We start from the raw sequence: 20774 nt of genomic DNA on the forward strand, positions 1-20774 counted from the left end.
ATCTCTTATTGTAAAATGTGTCTTACCTGCACATGTATGTACTTGATATGGAAGCCTGTCAGCCTGTTGACTTGAGTGATGAGATCAGCAAATTACATGTGAAATATTTCAGTAGCTCTATTTGTGTCACAATGATGAACAAGAACAACAAATTTCTGACTAAAGTAACTTGAAAGCTACATGGCTCTTTGTGTTTTATTTGTTCATTTATAAGTCAGTTTTCTTACCAAAAGTATCAAATACCTTTCTGTAATTTGTATTCATTAACTATAGAGATTGTCCACATCAGGTGGCGCAACTGTGATGAGTGGAAAAGCTTTCGCAAACTATTAAAATAATGTGAGACAATGACTCATAAGCAACTTCAGTCATTCATTTTTCAGATTCCTTAAAAATCTGTAATAGAAGTCTGACTGAAATATAAATAGAAACACCACAACAGAGTAATAATAGGTGAAAGACAACCTTAACTAACTTAATATTTAGCTGAGACTGTTGAAGATTCTACAGGTGCAAAAAACAAACCTTGACTTTAACAATAATCTCGGATCCAAACTGAAGGACTGACTCCCAAATTGATTGACAGGTGTTTTAATATAACAGACACCAGACAACGATTAAATCAAAGTTATTCATGCTTTCTGAAAAGTCAGTGTACCAGAGTAACGTAATGTGTGAACATTACAGTTGTGGTTGAATTTCTGTTGAATTTGGACTTTATAGTGTCGTTTGAAGAGTAAGATTTTAAACTTTCAACACAGTAGCTACTAAATAAATGTGCTAGATGGTGGAAGTAAAGTCATAACCATATTATGGTAGGGTCTCTGAGCCCACTGTCAGGGAAGAAGTGAATAGTTTAATAAGAGTTTCATTCCAGTGCTGCAGCTATTGTGTGTTGAATTTAGTTTAGGGGAGGGACTGGACACCACCAGGTTGTCTTAGTCTTTAACAGACAATTTGGCTTTGGTACACTGCTGTACAATGTGATGATTACAGTAGATTTGGATACTTTTAGTCCTATTTTTTGATGCTCATTTTCTTAGCTGATGCTTAGATCTTATTACCATTCGGGTTGAATCTACCCTAACAGCTGACATTAATATTTTTGCAGGGTATGATTTTGTATTTTAGCCCATGAATGATTCATTGACTCCTCTAACCTCCCTTAATCTGGCTTTTTTGATGCTGCAGTTCTCCCTGGCCCCTGCAGATGAGAATCCCCCTGTAATTCAATTAAACAGAGTGATGTATCAGTGATGTAAGGCTGCCCTCTCTGCGGGCTGGGAGAGCCTGATCAGTCATCTCGTTGTGCACGTGCACAACCCCTACTCTCAATTACACCCATACATGTACCCGAACACATGCAGAGAGTAACAAAAACACACAGACACATGTGCACATGTCAGCTGTCAGCACACTGCAGCCACAAAAAAAGAAGGAATCTGTTTCATCTGATTAACTGAAGTACAGCAGATTTTGTATCTTTTTAGATAGATACTCCAGTTCCAGTGCAAAAGAAAGAACAAAACAAGCAAACAGGCACCATAAATAATTACAACAACACTCACAAACACATGAATGAGAGATTAGCACAGTGAATATATATGACATGTACAGTTCACTTCCCTGCATATCAAGTAGCCCAACAGACAGAAAGTACAATGATTGATGTATCAGTGCACCAAGCCCATTCATGGACATTTTAGCTTTCTGTAAAGGTTATCTGTGCTGCATCCTGATCATCATCCATGCTGCCGTCATTTCCATAGAAAGGAATCTGAGACTATCAGGTGAATTACTTTGTTCCCTGCAGTTGGTTAAAAGGGAGGCACAGTTCCTCCCACAGTGGGAGCATAAGGAATGGAAATATGTTGAGAGCTCATTTCTATAAGACTCAGTGTATACCTTTTTAATCCTGCTCCACCACCACCACTACCCCCCTGACTGAAACTGGGATTTACTGCACCGACTGCACTTTGACTCATTCTCCCTATGCTGCACTGACTGAAAGAAGTGTAGGACAGTAGCACACACACACACACACACACACACACACACACACACACACACACAGACACACATGCTATTGTATAGTAAGAGCTGTTTCAGTGTTTATAATGTTCTGCAGTCTGAAGAGTATGTCTCCTGGTGGTCGGGATAAATGTAATAAAAGTGGTAAGTTTTAACAACATACTCCTTAAGCAGCAGCATGCATGCACAGTAAGCAGGCAGTGTGATAAGTGGGCAGTCAGACCAGTGGGGAGGGCAGCAAGTCTTTGATCTGGCTTAACTGGCAATTCAGGTCTTTGACATCTGAAGGCGAGGCTGAAAGGATCTGAACAGAAAAGCAAGCAGCCTCTATGAGAGAGAGAGAGAGAGTGTGGGTGTGTGTGTGTGTGTGGATGTGTTTGGGAAAGAGAGAGCAGGGGTGGGAGGGGGAGAGCAGGGGACGGTGAGAATTCATGCTGTGTTAGCATCCCCTCAGCAACTCCATCAATACTGCATACAGCTGAGAAACTGGCAAAGGTCCTCCGTGCTGCATTTGCAGGCTCGACCAGCGAAAGAGAGCAACTCCCACGACCGGTCGGCTCAGTCTGCTGCTGGAGGGGGCTCACACACACACACACACACACACACACACACACACACACACACATACACACACACACATACACACACACACCAGAGCCTCTGCTGCATCAAGAGGGAGAAGAGGAGAGCGCAGGAGGGTACAGAGGGACACACAGACTGGGAGTACTCCAGTGGAGAGAGCCAATCCCGGAGAGGGACAGGGATTGTTAGGGGACTGGTGCTAATATGCTACCGTGCTCCGCAGGGGAAGCTGAGCACCAGGGAGTTTGACTGGATCTCAGTGCACCTGCTCCATGCACACCGCTGGCTTTGGTAAGCTGATGTATTCATTTGACATGATTCAGTGTTGTGACTTTCTAATAGGATGTTAATGTTGTGATGCTCTGACTTGTTTCTTTAAGTGGATTTTTGCCTGCATTGGTACACTGTGGCCACATTAAATACAATACAGTACAGTACTTGTATGGAAGTTGTTTGCTCTGCTCTGGAGAACCAGTGGTGCAGTATATTTATTGAAATCACAGTAGAAAAACCCCCCACAGAGCTACAGTTCATAACAGATTTTAATTCATGGATCAGTGAATGAAAATCTGCTACACACACACGTGAGAAAGAACCAGATCAAAACACTCCCTTAAAGGGCTGATTGAGTGTTTAATAGTCAGGACACATCAGTAACTCTTTAAAATATTGAGGTTACATCTCTCTACTGGTTTTGACAGGAACTAATGTGTGTGTGTGTGCTGCGAAACTGGTCCATTGCAAAATTGTTGTATGGAGGCTCAGCTCCACTGTAGTAAACCACAATTCTAGTTTTCCATGACATCATGGAGAGGTTATCGCTCAAAGCAGCAGCAAGTTATCCTGATACGAGTCCGCAGTGCCATAATGTTATCCAACTTTACAGAAGAATACAACACACAGAATGTAAAGTTTAGGTGCTTTTTCATGACAAAGCGGATAAAGTGATGCTAACTGAACACTGAACAATGCTGAATGACGGTATAATCTTTGTTTTCTTGAGCCACGTGGCATGTATGCATTACCTTAAACACTTGGGGTTTGTTTTTGAATTCCATCAAAAGCTTAAGTATGTGACCTCTGTGACTGCTCACAGTAAAAACATAGTTCAGACATTCAGGATTATATCACTTTGTTTTAGCCATGAATTGTTTAGAACCATATGGAGTTGTTGTCAGTTCTCCTGATCTTAACTGTAACATGTAACATTTATCTACAAGAAAACGACTTTGGACTTTCCACAGAAAGGAGCTTCTTAATGGGAATCCTTTCTATTCTATTACAGAGTAAGAGATGTAACTACAGGAATAAACAGAAGTCAGTCAAGCTTTTTGTCATGTTGTTGGGCAACCTGGTGACTCTGTTGGCGTATGTTGTCCAAGGACACTTGTCTTTACCTCTCCTATCCCGCCTGTCTCTTTCCATTATGAACAATCAAAATGACAAAGGCAGAAATACCAAAAATATCAAGCATTTAAACTCTCAGTTTTCATCCTCTTGTCCCTACATTAAGCTTGTTGTTAAGCCAACAGTCAACAAAAATAAATAACCACTAACAGCGCTTTTGCTCAACACTCCGGTTTACACAATCCGGGGGGATGAATCCTCCTGCTTATCTTGTATTTCACAAACCAGGAGAAGTGAGGGAAAGAGGTGTGGGCAAATATTTAAGTGTGCGGTTAGACTGTTGTGAGCTCTTGTCCTTTATCAGCCGAGGATCAGAGCACCCTAATCGTTAACCACAGGCTAACACACCTGCCAAACAAGTGTTTGAATGAAACTGAGACCACCAATATGGTTTGTTTGGAAGAAAATGAGCTCTTCTTTTATTTATAAGTGCTGCTGCAAATTTCCAGTCTTCATGAATTGTGCCAGGGCCTATTAACTGCTGTAAAATAATATATATTTTATAATTAAATATCCACTGTTAGTACTGCATATGGATGTCACAGCATCTGTTCCTCTGCTGCTGATGTGTAGTGGCGGGCATCTGGTTTGGCTGAAAGGAATATGGGACAATAAATCTCTGCATGACAGACTGAGGCGTTTTCATCTGTGTACAGCAATAACACCCCTGTTTTAATATGAGAGCGCCAGTTTGTGGAAGGCTGATTCCAGTTCTGAGTGATGGATGTAAGCGTCAGAGCACAGGCACTTGGCACTCAACATTCCTGCTTTTTTCAGTCGCAGTCAGTTTATAGATTGGCCTCCTCACCACCAACCAGGAGCTGCATTTGCTAATTCTGCCCCAGCATTCCAGTAACAGGTATTACATTTGTAGGGAAGTGAGTGAAACTGACAGCTTGTTTGCAGGGAGGATTATTAGCACTGCTTGGGGACAGGCCCAACAGTGAGAGAACGGGATCTGCGTCATATGTTGTGAGGACCAAATCTGCTTAACCTACTTTAGTTTTGCACAAAATATCCCAGGCTTGCTGGAACTCCGGTCCAATTTGTTGTTTATCAAATTTTCAAGTTGTAACAAATTATTCAAGGGGCAACATGTGAAGGAGAAGCCTTCATAAATAGGCTCTCTCTTTGGGAAGTGATTGGATATCTCTTTATTTTAGTGTGACGCTGCTGCTCTTCACAACATCAAAGACTCTGCTGTGTTAGCATGGTTGTTACCTGAATGCAGGGAAATGTAAGTGCTTGGCACAGAAATGTGTGCCGGAATAGAGATCAAAAAGAGGCTTTTCCACTTTGGAAGGATGCTCAATTTGGAAAGACTGACAAGATATTGAGCCAAAAATCATCTTTGACTTGAAATTATTTTTGTACTGTATTTTGATTTAATATTTCACAGTGGTGCTCTTTTATGAAATACTGGATACTTTTTGAGGCCTCAAACTGCTTTTTAAATGAAAAACCATCTGAGAAGTTAAAGGGGAAATCAGTCTTGGTCACAAACCAAAAAGTCTCTGACTGAATCTTTAACAAATCATTGTATTTTATAATCTAATCTCATGTTTATTAATGTAAAATTTGAATCTGAATAGTAACTAGCTGCTATATCTGTCAAATAAATGTAGTGGGGCCAAAAATGCAATATTTTCCTCTGTGATATAAGCATGACAGTAGCATGAAAGAGATATACTCAAGTATAATTACTTCACATTTTTACTTAAGTACAGCACTTGAGTAAGTTACTTTCCACCACTGCAAATAAACTCATAGTTTTAGATACAACAACTCAACCTCAGCTGCAGAGCTGTGAGCAGTCGGAGGAGATCTTTCCATTTCTCGTTTGTTCTCTGGAACTTTGCTAAGCAGCGCTCCATTCAACTCTGTGCACTTTTTTTTCTCTGAAGTTCAAGGACATTAAGATGTGCTCAGAATATCAAGCAGTCCTTTTGGTTGTACCTCAAAAGGATAATTTGGTGATGGATTGCACCACGTTGAGTGATACACCTGCTGTCCTGTTGTGATTCACAGCAGCCGACGTGAATCTCTGTGAGTTAACAACTGTACGTTTGGGTGAAATACCAGAGCTGGCAGAAATGTGAGGGCAACGTGGCAACAAAACAAGGGGGATTTTGAAACTCAAGGGGCCCCTTGCTTCCCTTTAAGGCGCAGTGTGACGAGAAAGTTAATAGGTATCGGAGTGCTGTTAATATTTAACGCTTTCCCATGCAATATGCATGAACAAAGGTGACAATGTGTGTGGAAATGTTCCCAATTAACACTATTGCTTCTCTTTCTACAAGCACTAATATGTTACATAGACACACACACAGGAAACAATTTGGCTTGCTCTCCCCAGCACTTAAATCCTGACTCATTCAGTCACTACAGTGCAACATCAGACAGTTTTTACTGATAAATAACACAAACACACTCTGACTATGATGGATTAGAAGACCCACAACAATAAAAAAAGAACTGTTGACAATCTTGTAAATGTTCTGCTGAGACTGTTAAGTCTTCAAAACCATCTTTAAAAGCTGCTGAGCAACAAAACAAACCAGGAGTCTATTGAATTTCTTTATCAATCTCTTATATAATGACAGCAGCATTCATGTTGTTATCACATGTGTGTAGCTGAAGTGTTGCTGATGCTATCGTTTCTTCTGTCTCGTGCAGATTATGTGGAAGGGCTGACGTGTGCGATGGCTGGCCTGGACCTGCAGGTTCTCGTACCCCCAGTTCTGTGTTATTGTTACCTCCCGACCAGGCAGCCCAGCCCGAGGATCTGACTGCACTCCCACCCCCGCCTCCCCTACCCCCCTACCACCTCTCCTCCCCCCTCCCTCCCTCTCCCTCAGTGTCCCTCAATCCTGGGCCCATCATGGGAGGATGCTTCTCCAAACCCAAACCAGGTAACCAAATAATTTTTCTGTGCTATCTCACTCTCTCAACCTGAGTAGTTTAGTTTAGTCTGAAAGAAAATATACAACAACAAAGAAAAACAGCAACTTTTTGAAGACAAAACTCTCCAGAGCACCCTCAGCTATAGACGGAGAACAAAATAACAGGAACATTATGTAGTTGAGATTAAATCATAGAGACGTTGGTTTGTTTGGGTTCTTGTTTTACTGAATTGCATTACATAGATGCTATAGATGCTATTTTGTCATTTCCAGCAGAATCTGGACAGTTTATGTGTTTAGAGATGAAAGAGTAAATCTGATGAATATTAATGTTAAATATGAAGAACGCTCAGTGTGGAGAAGAAAGTGTCTTCTCTTCCAGATCTTTTATTTCTGTTTTTAATGTTGCAGTCTGAGTGAAAAATATACAGCAGTAAAGGTTAAGTCCATGGATTTGATATATATTTGTCGTACACTCTATCCATCCAGTTTTTATTTTTCTTACAATAGCAATGAAGCTATTTATTGTTCTGTTCTCTGTGGAGAGACCAGTGTTTGCTTTACTGCCGTTATTGGAAATGAACAAGTAGATTTTGAAAAATACATTTTTGGGACAGTTTGTTCAGTTTGAATCCTTTTCAAAGCCACCTACTGCCTCCAAATCCTGTTATACGTGTCCTCTGCTATCCAGCCTCCTCTGTTTGCAGTGTAGTGTTTTGTGGAGCAGGAATTTTAATGCTCTCTGTGGCATCTTGGTCAAGAGGATTACATACTGAGACATGAATATGAAAATTTGACACTGTGTGTTGATCCATTTCAGTGTTTGCACTGCTGGCCTTATGGAGAGGTTAGTTCATTGCTGTCTTATAGGTGATAGTCACACAATGTTCTCCTCATTCGTCTGCGTGGAGAAGCAAAAGCTCTTAGATTAAATCATCTGCTGAATGCATCATGTGTTGGAGGCAAAGTGAGAAGGAAAAGGTACCAGTTGTTTGTATATATAAGACAAAACAGCTGCCTCTGACTGTCAGGACTAATTAGTTGGACCTCCAATTACTAATAATTGATGACAAAACAAACTTAACTAAAATATCTATTCAAATCGTCTTTTACCATGTTGGAAAGTTTTTAAGAATGTCAAAAACTTAAAACAGTTGTTTAGATTGTATTCATATTTTACATATTTACATAAGTATGGTGCTTAAAAAGCCACCAAGGAGACTTTTGACAACAGTGAAAACTTGTTTAGTTCATCTTCACATTATCTCTCTTTTCCAAGTCGTTATGTCATCATTTCTAGCGTGACTTGACTAGTAGCTGTGCTTAATGTTATCAGGAGCAGAACAGTTGTTTTCATACTTCTTCACCATAAAATGTATAATAGTGTTTTGTCCTATTTATGCATATTTCTGGAGGAACTGCTATCAGAAGAGCATGGACAACCATGTATGAGAGTATAAGCCAAACATTATTTAAGAACGCTACTAATAAATCACATTCCTTGCTTTAAAAATTTGCTAAAAATCAGTTCTCCAACATTATAATAACAAAAAAATCTGTAAAAAAATATTGAAAAACTATATTTTTTAATGCTATAAAATGTTTTTATTGGATTCTAAAACATCTCTGCCATAAAGTGAGGGTTAGATCTCACAAACAGAACATGAGTCTCTTTACAGACACATCAACGTACATGTATGTAAAGAGACTCATGTACGTAATGTTCTTTTGAAAATATGCCTGTAATCATAAATGTGGTTAAAAAAAGGTGTAAATATTCAAACGATTTAATATAGAATTAATCCTTCAAATAAATATGGATATTTCAAGTCTTATTTTAGATTGCTGAGTTACAGTGTGCTGTGATTTTACTTTGCTGAAAGATGTGGTGAATAAAGCATAAAGCAGTCCAATATCCCCCACAGGCAGAGACTGCAGAGACTGAAGGCTCAGTCTTATCTGAAAAATGTTCTACATTTTGTGTGACTTGTGATTGTTAACTTGGCAACAGTAAAGTTATATTTGGGCAAGAAAGGAAATGGCAGAACAGCTCAGTGGTTTATGATTCAGTGGTACTTTGTCAGGGTTGAAATGACTACATATTTGAGTTTATTTAGATAATCAAATTATCGTTTTTGTTTTTACTGCAAAAGTACTTTGTTTGTCAGAACAAAAATGAAAATAAACTGAATATTTTGGGGTTTTGGACTTTTAGTCAAATAAAACAATATTTTCAAATATGTTAAAGTAAGTTTGGGGAAATTGTGATGACATTTTACAGAATTTAAAGATTAATTGATAACAAAAATAATGGTTAACTGCAGCCCTATATACAATAAATCACAGCACTAAAGATGGATAGAGCAGAGAGTCTGATGCACTGTACCAGATGTTAACACCTACAGGCATATGTGGAGAATGATTCACTGCTCAGTGCTGGAACTGAACTGGTTAATTAATTAGTAATTAAATCAGGGAGCTGATGAAGCTGAAGCTGTCCAGCAACAAAAGTTCCTCCAAAGCTGACAACAACTGCAGTCACGTACAGGTCTTAAAATCACAGTCTTAGCATTAATATGAAAAACATATAATTGAAATCTTTTAACAGAATATAAGTGAAGCCCATTCTGAAGACTGAATTCTGAATATAAGGTGAATATATAGTGATACATTTAAGTAAATGTACAGTAAACGTGAAGCAGACCCTGTAAATATGACACACTACCGTCTTCATTGGCATAAAATCTGAAGAAATACAGAGAAGTTACAAATACTGTAAAATTATACATAAGGCTCAAAACACCTTGTACTTACTCGTAAATTGATAACGTGTTTGTGTTAAATCTCTGGCTGACAACATACAGATGAAATATTTTGTTATGTGTTCTGTTTTTTTTTTTTTTAGCACCGATCAAATTCAGCGTCAGTGCAGTGATGTCTCGTTCAACCACAGTTATTACAGCAGCATCTAGAGATTCTCTTAAACTCTGGAAAGCTTTCTCTTTCTTTTTCTCCGGCAATTGCACTCACTATTATGATTTTCCATCGATTTTAATTAAGACTCGCACAGCGGGAGAAAATTCCAGCCAGATTACTGTGTAAGAACCGGATGATCAGCACATTTTTCCAGCCGAACAGATAAAGCCTGCTGCAGTGAAAAAGGGTTACACAACCATTTCTTAATGCTCTGAAATATAAACCCAAACAGCCGCGCATCAGATGTCATCAAAGAAAACGAGATAGAAAAGACAGATGAATGAACCGCACTCTGTTACAGTTCTGCTTTCTCAACTGCATATATTTAGAAAAGTAGCAAAACTGAAAATGGTCACAAACCTAAGCTGTACTTAATTGTTGTTTTGTGTCTATGTCAGTTTCCTTTATGGAAATTTGATCATTTGGGGGAATGTTATATGGAATTTAAAGGCATTGTTACTCTGTCAAAGTCATGTTTTCCACCTTACTAAGTCCATTTTGATGAAAAGGTGAATCAGCAATGTGTCGACAGTTTTTATTTAGTGACTCTGTCTCTATTATTGTGGATTATATCACCAGTAAAACTGATGCTGCATGACTGATTCAGAAGACAGATGTGGGCGTTTAATAGCACATGGGAAACCTGGATTTATGTTGAATGTTTAATACTTGAACATCTGCCATTTTTTATATTATTAACTGCCTGAAATCACCAGGTAAAAAATACTAGAAAAATGGAAAAGAAAACAAAAGAAAAGAAAGAAGTCAAGGTTGCCTTCACAAACTTCTCCATTCACCTGCTTCCTGCTTTCATTTGTTCCAGTTGTGGAATTGTCAAACTCAATTTGTCCCAAAGTCGTAGATGTCTCTCTCAAATTATTCTTCCAAAGCATTGGAGAAGGACAGTAAAAAAAACAAAGACAAGTATAGAAATGATGCAATTCGCTGCTGATTGGTAGCATCAATAATTCATTTACTGGTTTATTCTACTGCTAATACGACTCTTAGAGATTGTGCTGCGTGTATTTGTTGATATATTTTCAAACTTCTTCTGAGGAGACGTGTCTGTGTTGTGCAGTTGAAGTTAAAGTGGAACTCTCTCTCCTGGAAAAAGAAAAAGAGGTGGACGGGCTGTCACCTAATGGCAAAGCGAGTCCCTTTGCTGACTGCAGACCTAATGGGGCCCTGGGACACGGCTCTGATGACGACTCCACACCGCTGCCCCTCTACCACAAACCACGGGACTACGTGGAGGCCTCCGTCTGTCATGTCAAAGATCTGGAAAATGGACAGTTAGTAAAATTTATTTTCTTACTTCTACACACGTGCTGAGGTCAAGAAGCTGTTGTGATACACATCATACAAACCGTCATCATTTCACAGACGACCCACTGAAAAACATAGTGGAACCAACAGAGCTCAAGAATCCAGAAGGATATTAGTTCACATGGTTACACAAAAACATAGTAAAACTGATTTTTCCTTTATGATCTCATCAGAAATGTATCTGTATCAGCGTATGTGTCGGCTGGTTGGTAACAAGAAATTGCAGTACAGAGGTGATAAATGTGTTTGCAGTATTTTAGAGCATCTGAAAGTCTTCAACTGTAAAATTAAATCTTAAAGCCAGACTATAACTTTTGCTGAGCAGCAGCCAAAAGTTACAATTATGGGCCAAATACTAAAGACTGTATGTATGATAATAGCCATAAAGTTAGTGAACTGATGTCAGCTACAATATCCATTTAAGCTTTGCTAACATTAGGAATCACAAGCAACCAGTCATACCAGACCAATAAGGCTGCAGTGGCAAAACAAACCCCTGAAGGTTTGTTTAATGAATACTTATGAATTCAAGTTTACATAGTCTTGCTTTAATGAAACATGCAAATTAAAGGGATCTTACTAAAAATTTCCACATTGCCACTAGAGATGCTGCTTCAGCACGGGATTGCTATTGTTATCGCAGATATCAAGAATATATATAAGTATAGTTGCATCCACCACTGTTATTTTAGTGTTTTAATTTAATATATTTGGGTCATTGTTGATACAAGAGTCTGTAGGCAGATTTACCTGCTAGATTCACGCACGTAAACGTAGTCCTGATGTGTTCTGATGGTAACCGATATATATTGATATGCATTTTTTTACAAATAAACACAAGGAATAAAAAATATTTTTTATAAGGTTCCCTTAAAGGTGCAGTGTGTAGAATTTAGTGGCAGCTAGTGGCGTGGACTTGGCAGAAATGGAATAAAATCTTCATAGATATGTTTTAATTAGTGTATAATCACCTGAATCATTGTGTTTCATTACTTTAGAATGAGCCCTTTGTATCTACATAGGAAGTGAGTCCTCTTCTATGGAGTCTGCTATGTTGCACCTCCAAGTTTCTACAATAGCCTAGAACGGACAAACCAAATACTGGCTCTAGAGAGGGCCTTTCGCATTTTTTGCAAGTTTTGCAGCCATCGGAAGTTCTCCTACACGTTTGAAAGGGGAGGGCTATTCATTTGGTGCCAATCTGTAACCTCACCACTAGATACCACTAAATCTCACTCACTGGACCTTTAAATGATTTTTTTACAGCTTTGTGACCAAGACGTGTAGGAGCAGGACATTCACTCATAAAAAATAAACATGTCAGTGCCCCCTGATGGACAAACTATGTAATGCAGACACTGTTTCTAAATTAACTCAAATATTTCTTTGGCATTTCTATGCTATGACATAAAGTATACGCCAATACAAATAAATCTGCTATAAACTGACATCATCCCTGACAGTTTTCATCCAAGTAGCTGAAGTCAAATCTGTTTCCTTATATTTTGAACCATTATGAACACACTCTTTTTGTTTTTTTTGTTACAGGATGCGAGAGGTGGACTTGGGAAGTGGCAGAGCTTTGTTGATCAAAGAACATGGGGAGTTCTCAGCCATGGGCCACAAGTGTCCTCACTACGGAGCACCCCTGGTCAAAGGTGAATCATTTATCTACAGTTACAATTCTAACATTATTAATAATAGATAGTATGATACATTTGACTTTCATCTGAGCTGAAAAGGACATGTCTGTCGTTACAGGTGTGCTGTCAAAAGGACACGTGCGCTGTCCCTGGCACGGTGCATGTTTCAACATTGCAACAGGAGACATCGAGGACTTCCCCGGGTTGGACAGCCTGCCTACCTTCCAGGTGACCTTCCCCGCTGGTGCTGTCTGTTAACACATTTCCTGCCTTATCATGTCTCTAAGCACCGTCAAAAAGTGTACACATCGCTCATGTCTGTTTGCTCCAGGTCAGAGTTGAAAAGGACAAGGTCATCATTCGTGCAAACAAGCAGGTAACAAGAAAAGAAACCTGCAAGAATGTGGAGAATTTATGCAGGGGAATAAACTGACCGCCTGATTGATTGATCTTTTAAACATTTCCAGGCTCTTCAGTCGCAGAAAAGGTCAAAGCCCATGGCCCGATGTTCAGCAGTCATTAACTCCAGCACGGGCTTCAGCCATGTTCTCATCATCGGCTCAGGTCAGCGCGTTATTGTCCTTCATTTCATCATGCAGGATCTTCCTCTCACTTTCTCATTTTCACAGTTATGTTCCTCTTTTGTGGTGGATTTGTCCGCAGGTCCAGCAGCTCTGGTGTGTGCAGAGACACTGAGGCAAGAGGGCTTCACCGATCGCATCGTCATGTGCACCATGGACAGACATCCTCCATATGACAGGCCTAAACTGAGTAAGGTTTGTACACAGACCCTGACCACATAAACTGAGACAGAACTGAATCTGCCAACAAAGTTACATAACAGACTGCACAGGTGCCGCTTTGGTCAGTGGTGCTAAAACAGGAGCTCTTTGGGGAGCAGCTACACTTCACAGCAGCAAAGCTTTGAGGAAAGCGATGTGTGCAGGAGTAAACGTTCACAACTGAATCAAAGAGGATGCAGCTCTCTGCCATGGAGAGCTTTATTTATTCAGTCTCCATCACGATCATGGATGATTTTAAATGGTTGCACTCAGTTTTCCAGATGCATCATCATAGTTACAGATTTCAGGGTTAACAGTCATTTCAGTTTAGAGCTGAAACAATTAATTGATTAATCAATTAGTTGGCATCTATTTAGATAATCAAATAATCATTTCAATCATTTTTAAAGCAAAAATTCTTAGTTTGTCAGAACAAAAATGTTTGTCAGACATGAATATAATAAATATTTTGGGGCATTTGGACTTATAGCTGAATCAAACACTTTTGAATGTGTTATCTTAGGTTTTGGGAATGTATGACGGCATTTTTCACTTTCTTCTGACATTTTATAAACTAAAACATTAATCAATAATGTAAATAATCTTTAGTTGCAGCCCTTTTTCAGTTGTAATGTTCAGACTGTAACATTCTCAGACTGTTTTTGTTTGACCCTGAAATTGTCGGCAGATTGTTTTTGGATTCAGGGATTTTGATTTTAATTTAGTTTATATATTTTTTGTTGATGGACTCAGCACTAATCTGCTACCCCTCAGTCCCTAGACAGCACAGCAGAGCAACTGAGATTACGCTCCATGGACTTCCTGCAGGACCACGACATTGAATTGTTCACAGAGAAAGAGGTGAGAGGTGGTGACCTCAGAATCTGAAGTGAAGACTTTGATGGTTAATGATAGATTTATTATTAATATATATATTAAATTATTTAATTAAATATAGATTATCTTGTACTTTTTATTTTTGGAAATTGCCCAACTTTAAATGACTGTGTGACTCAATATTTACTTCAGGCTGTGGCAATAGATGTCAAAACACGATCTGTGACCTTTGAAGACGGCTTGAGGATGGAGTACAGTAAACTCTTTATTGCTACAGGAAGCAAGTGAGGAAAAACTTCAAAAATTATATATATATATATATTTTTATATATATTATATATATTTATATATTATTTTTTCTTCTCATTGTGAGTGTCATTAGTAAGCTGACATCTGATTGCTTCCATTTCCTGCTGGACAGACCCAAACCTATGAACTACAAAGGCACAGACGTCAGGAACGTGTTTCACCTCAGGACGCCCGAGGATGCTAACAGCATAGCGAGGCTGGCCAACAACAAGAACGCTGTGATTGTGGGAACATCTTTTGTTGGTGAGAAAAACACATTTACAAGAATATTTTGATGTAAGAATAAGCGTTAAAGATTCAGTCTGTCTTAAAACAGTCAGGTTCCCAAATGAACATTGAAACATGTTTTTCTTGCTCCAATCGTTCCTCCTATTCCTACTGACCATTAGAAGATCAAATCCCCTCTTTTTGTTTTAATGTTCATATGGGCACTTGACTATTGTTTAAAGACAGACTTGAAAAATAGTGAACTTATCCTTTACTACCGTACATTTTAACTGCATGTAGTGTATTTGTTGTGTTTGCAGGTATGGAGGTGGCTGCAGCTCTGACTGACAAGGCCCACTCAGTCTCCGTCATTGGGATTGAGTCACTCCCTTTTAAAAAAGCTCTCGGGGAGAAAGTAGGGAAAGCCATAATGAAGGTAAGGAGTCACTCCTGGGAAATCAAGCTTTTCAGAGCATGAAGCATCTTCAGAAGACGTATCAATGTATTATCAGCTCTCCTTGAGAGGAAAAAAAATCCTACTAGTTAAAATGCAAATCATGTTTTTTTCTGGTCAATACATCAGTAAACCCCAAAGGGGAGAGTAGATTTCCTAATTACAAGTGATTGATTATGCAGACATGTGAAAATGCAGCAGTATTATGTGCTGATGTCTGCTGCTGTTTCTATGCGGTTACTGTGACTGTGTTTTGTCTTTGCAGCTGTTTGAAGCAAACAGGGTGAAGTTCTACATGCTGAATGAGGTGTCAGAGATGATAGGCCATCATGGACAGGTATTCAGAAAGTGAGAGAAACAGCATGACATGATGCTCAGCAGATCACTATCCTGAAATCTTATTTAATCTATGATGAAGATGAATCAGATAAGAAATACAAGAATATTAACCAATATAAGGGCTAAAAACACCTGGTTTTGACGTGCGTGGCAACTTTAAAGCCCCAGAAAACTTCACAGTAAAAGTTCAAAAATAAACATCCCAAAGTTATTATTTATATTTATTTTAACAGTTAAACGTTCAACCTCTAAGCTAATCAAGACAATCCCACAACTGTCATTACATTTTGAAGAGAGAAAACTGTCATGCAACCAAAACTGTTCTAAATTTAACAGAAAATTGTGTTTATGTTGAACTCCATCGCTCATTGCTTGAGCTAATAGAAAAAAATGTTTTCAGGGCCTGAAAGGCTAATTTTGTGCTCATCAGCTCAAAGTCTGAACAGAAGCGTTGAATCTGTTACTGTATCAATATAAACATCTAGTGCTTGGACTGAACATCGTGTTTATTTCTGTTACGCAGCTGAAGGAGGTGGTACTGAAGAGTGGAAAAGTCCTGCGAGCTGACGTGTGTGTCATTGGAGCAGGTGATGTCAAAGATGATGTAAAATGTACCTTCTTTCAACTGTTCAGCTCCTATCTGATGACTTGTGGTTGTTGTCGGATGTTCAACGAACTGTTAGCAGCGTAGCTGTAGGGATGACTGAAATATCTCAACAACCTTCAGATGGATTATCATGAAATCTTGTACAGACGTTCATGGTACCCAGAGGATGAATCCTACTGACATTGGTGCTTTCCTGATTTTTCCTGTAGAGCCACCAGCAGGTCAAAGTTTTTACCTATACTGTGAAATATTTCAACATCTACCAGATGAATTGTCACAAAATCTCATTCACATGATGCCAGACAATGAATGAGGTTGACACCTGAGGTTTTCAGTGTAATGTCTGGACAATTAATGGATGGATTGTCGTGAAATTTAGGTTCAATCATGTCCCCAAACTTCTGTGATCCCCTGACTTGTCATCTAGTGCCACCATCGGGTCAATTGTTTTAACAATTTGCTTTATGACCAAATATCTGCGAAATTATTGACATTCCCATCAGCCTCAGCTGTACTTTGTGTGTAGTGCTAATTAGCAAAAAGTAGCATGCTATGAATATAGCAAATATTACACCTACATTACATCATCATGTTACAGTAGCATTATCATTCTGAGCATGCTGACATTAGCATTTAGCACAAAGCGCTGCTGTGCATGGCTGTAGACTCTTATGTGTCTCTACTCCTGCAGGATCTGTTCCTGCAACAGGCTTCCTAAAACAAAGCGGCATCCACATGGACTCCAAAGGCTTCATCACTGTCAACAAGGTATTCTGCAAAGTTTTATGCATGCCATAAGCTGCCAAGTGAACATGTATTTTGTATCATTTTGTTGATGTGTTGCTTTAAACTTCCTCCCAGACGATGCAGACAAATGTTGATGGTGTCTTCGCTGGAGGAGACATGGTGACGTTTCCTTTCCCGCCGCGCAACAATAAGAAGGTGAACATCCCTCACTGGCAAATGGCTCATGTGCACGGTGAGTGTGTTAAAGCTGGTTCCTGACTGCACATCTCAGGCTGTTGTAAGTTGCCGTGATGATGATTTACATGATGTTTGTTTTTTTAACCTTACTGACAGGAAGAGTGGCAGCTCTCAGCATGATGGGCAGAGCCACTGAGATTAAAACTGTGCCTTACTTCTGGTCAGCCATGTTTGGGAAGACCATACGCTATGCAGGTAAGTTTGCAGTTTAAGGAGTGGCTGATCAGAGGTTGAAAAGAGGCTGAATGGTGTTCTGACAGTAGTTACTACACTGCCACCTAGTTGTAAAATTAAAGTTAAAGCTCTAAGACCAAGAATTATACCTGAATTGGATGCTTTTCTTTTTGCTGTTGATAAATGCATGTATGTATATAATTTATTTTTTGTGAAGGTTACGGTGATGGATTTGATGATGTCATTATACAAGGAGATCTGGATGAGCTCAGATTTGTGGCGTTTTATACCAGGTAAAGGTCACTTTTCACAACAAATCTGAAATAAACTGGAATTTGTAAAGTATATCCATATTTAGTCCACATATGTTATTTTCTGACTGTATTTGTGAACTCATTTGAATCTTTTATCGTGCATGTTAATGATAGTTTTTCATGTTTCTCTGGTCCATCTATAGGAGTGAGGAGGTGGTTGCTGTTGCCAGCATGAACTATGATCCTATTGTGTCCCGAGTGGCAGAGGTCTTAGGGTCTGGAAAGACGATTAAGAAACGAGATGTGGAGTAAGTCTCCTTCCAAGACTTAAATCTGGTCACGGTTACAATAGACGTTATGTTCTTTAGGTTTCTCGGGGTTTTCTTTACTGTGAAGTAAAACGTGACAAATGTTCCATGTCACATGGAAAGTATTATAGAAGCCAACTAGTTGACTTATTGTTGCTTCTCTTCAGAGTACTAAAGAGGAATAACACCATGTTTAATTAATACAGTCACACTTTATTTATAGATAATTTGTGTGGATGTTTATTACTAATTAGTACTAATTATAGGGAAAATAGCAGACAAATAAATAACGCTCTGAGACAGTATAGTAAGTACCCACTAATTTATCTGTGTTTTTAATAAAGAACAAGGAAATTATAGTTCTTTAGCATGTTTAAGCATATATAAACACTTTTAACACACTATAATGTAGTTGTATGCAGATATAAGGACAATTTTAAGTGTTTATTAATGTATTTGTCAACCATTTGAACTTATGAAGCATATGTAACGCTAAATAATATATTTGATATATATGCAGTATTTCATAAATAATCGTATTTGATTACTCACATGAACAAATCTTGTGCATCATGAAACATTCATGCGTTATCATTTGTTTTTGCACATTATTCACAGGCAGGGTTAAATGTGTTATTAATGTGTTTTAAACTTATGAAGACATGTTGAGATGGAAGGTTCATTCTTGAGGTCCACTTAATAGATTTGGTCAGCAACTTTTAGCTGAGTCATTTGGCCTTCATCAGCGGTTTGAGCTTGCTCAGTTGTCATGGAGAGTGAAGAGGAGGTATTTCTACATAAATAAATACTTAAATGTTACACTCTAAATATTTGTTGAATTTCTTGCCTGTAGACACGTTTTAGATTTTTGCACAAAGACTGTCTGAAGTCTGTTTTGTGCAAGGAATTGATTGTAATGAATCAGTTTCACCTGTAATGAGTACCAAATCACACAGTCCCCTCAGAGAACATTAGAGTTCACATCAGTTCCTTTATTATAACATTATCATATTATTAGGGAACTATGGGACCTGTAAACAAAAGAAGTGTCACAACATTTTAATGTCGCCGAATTTGCATTTGTTGTTGATTTGTCTCTTCTGTCTAATTTGACTGCATTGTTCTTCATGTCTCTCATGTCTTTTATTTCTAACAATGCACACACAAATATTGAAGGATGTTAGCACGGCTTGGCAAGTACGGACAAATATGGGCTTTTTCTGTTTACCATTTCACTCACATTGACCACTTGTGGGGAGAACTTCATACCTTGATAAACATGTATCTGTGTGTGTCTAAATGCTGGTTTTTGTCACAGGACTGGAGACATTTCCTGGTTGATTGACAAAGGCTCTCAATGACTTCACATCTGGAGGTTCCCGAGGACAGACCTAAAGTGCACTGGACACCTCAATATGGACACTTTATGGTGCTGAGACACTGAGCAGCTAACCCCGGTCTGGACACTCACACACACACACACACACACACACACACTGAGGACACACTTTACGGACTGCGTCTGTTTCAGACACACTTCCCCCGAGGACGACACTGAAACTTGCTGTTGTTCCTGAGAGACACTCTGATGTGACGAACGGAGCCATGTGCAGTCTGAATACACTGAATCACTGTGTTGGCAGGTCATTTCTGACCACAGTTGTCATGTTTCACAACAAAGCAATATTGGATTCAGCCTTTGTGCTGCTGCAAGATGTATCTACCTGTACACTTTGTTTATAAGAAGCCAGGGATGGGCATTGACATTTTTTTTGTACAAATAACATTGTATATAGCTATAATCCTGAATGCACTGTAACAAGATAAGAACATACAATTTGAACTGAATTTTTCTAAGTTTTAAATAACAGATTTGGTTGTATGCTTGCATACAGACCTTAGATCTGCATGGTATAACTTGCTGTAAAAGGAAAAATTAAGCCCCTAAAATAGTTTTTAATCTAGAAGCATCTGCAAACAAAGCTTAAATCTGCAACAAGAAACTGCATAATCACTTGCAGCTGAACCCTGAATGCAGCTTTAACAGACTAACACACACAAACACGCACACATGCAGCTTTAATTGGTAATAAATTACAGTTTTTTAGGATTAAAACATACCTCTTCTTATTGGTCGCCTTGCTAGTAGATTGCACAAATAAAATTCTAATCATACTTTGATTACACACTAGTGCTTGCACAATAGAAATATGTATTTTCTAACAAATGGCATCCCTGCAACAAGATTAATGCAGTAGTTGCTTGAGGTAATTTTTGATAGCTGTCACCTCCATAGGAATATTCTTTGTTACTAACTCAGGGAACTGAGGTTTGTGGCCTGGGGTTACTGGTCCTTTTGAAAGCAGAAATGGATTTGTAACTTTAATATTTTACCCAGTTATTGTAATTTCACTTTCATTCAGAAATGCTTGTGATGTGCTTTGGGGTAAAGCAGATGCTTGATTACATCCTGGTGTGCTGAAAATCCCCAAAATACTTGAGCCCTGACACACATATGTTAAAAAAAAGCATTGTTCTTCCTACAGAGAAGGCGGGAGTGGCATTTTTATAACTAAAACTTTGAAATAAAAGTCTTCCAACAATATCTACTCACTGCTTTATAGAAGGTTTCATTATCTGTGTTACTCCAC

At 38.7% G+C, this 20774-nt stretch overlaps 1 protein-coding gene across 1 annotated transcript; it reads left to right on the plus strand.

Moving 5' to 3' along the window:
* The first annotated feature begins 6875 nt into the window (after positions 1-6875).
* On the plus strand, positions 6876-20732 carry LOC121904098 (apoptosis-inducing factor 3). The gene is made up of 19 exons (XM_042421630.1): positions 6876-6932; positions 11014-11191; positions 12774-12883; positions 12987-13096; positions 13200-13244; positions 13336-13432; positions 13532-13644; positions 14425-14511; positions 14680-14771; positions 14909-15039; positions 15324-15439; positions 15723-15794; positions 16320-16383; positions 17095-17171; positions 17265-17382; positions 17484-17582; positions 17779-17854; positions 18019-18123; positions 19442-20732. Exons 1-19 carry the CDS (start codon positions 6902-6904, stop codon positions 19482-19484), a joined length of 1764 nt encoding a protein of 587 aa, XP_042277564.1. The 5' UTR covers positions 6876-6901; the 3' UTR covers positions 19485-20732.
* Positions 20733-20774: the final 42 nt, after the last annotated feature.

The sequence above is a fragment of the Thunnus maccoyii genome, chromosome 9, assembly GCF_910596095.1.
Source record: "Thunnus maccoyii chromosome 9, fThuMac1.1, whole genome shotgun sequence".
NCBI classification, from domain to species: Eukaryota; Metazoa; Chordata; class Actinopteri; order Scombriformes; family Scombridae; genus Thunnus; species Thunnus maccoyii.

Coding starts and splice junctions, on each gene's coding strand:
- LOC121904098 (XM_042421630.1), top strand. CDS start 6,902: ATGGGAGGATGCTTCTCCAAACCCAAACCAG. Junction 13,097..13,199: donor ACAGCCTGCCTACCTTCCAG/GTGACCTTCCCC, acceptor TGTTTGCTCCAG/GTCAGAGTTGAAAAGGACAA. Junction 13,433..13,531: donor TGTTCTCATCATCGGCTCAG/GTCAGCGCGTTA, acceptor ATTTGTCCGCAG/GTCCAGCAGCTCTGGTGTGT.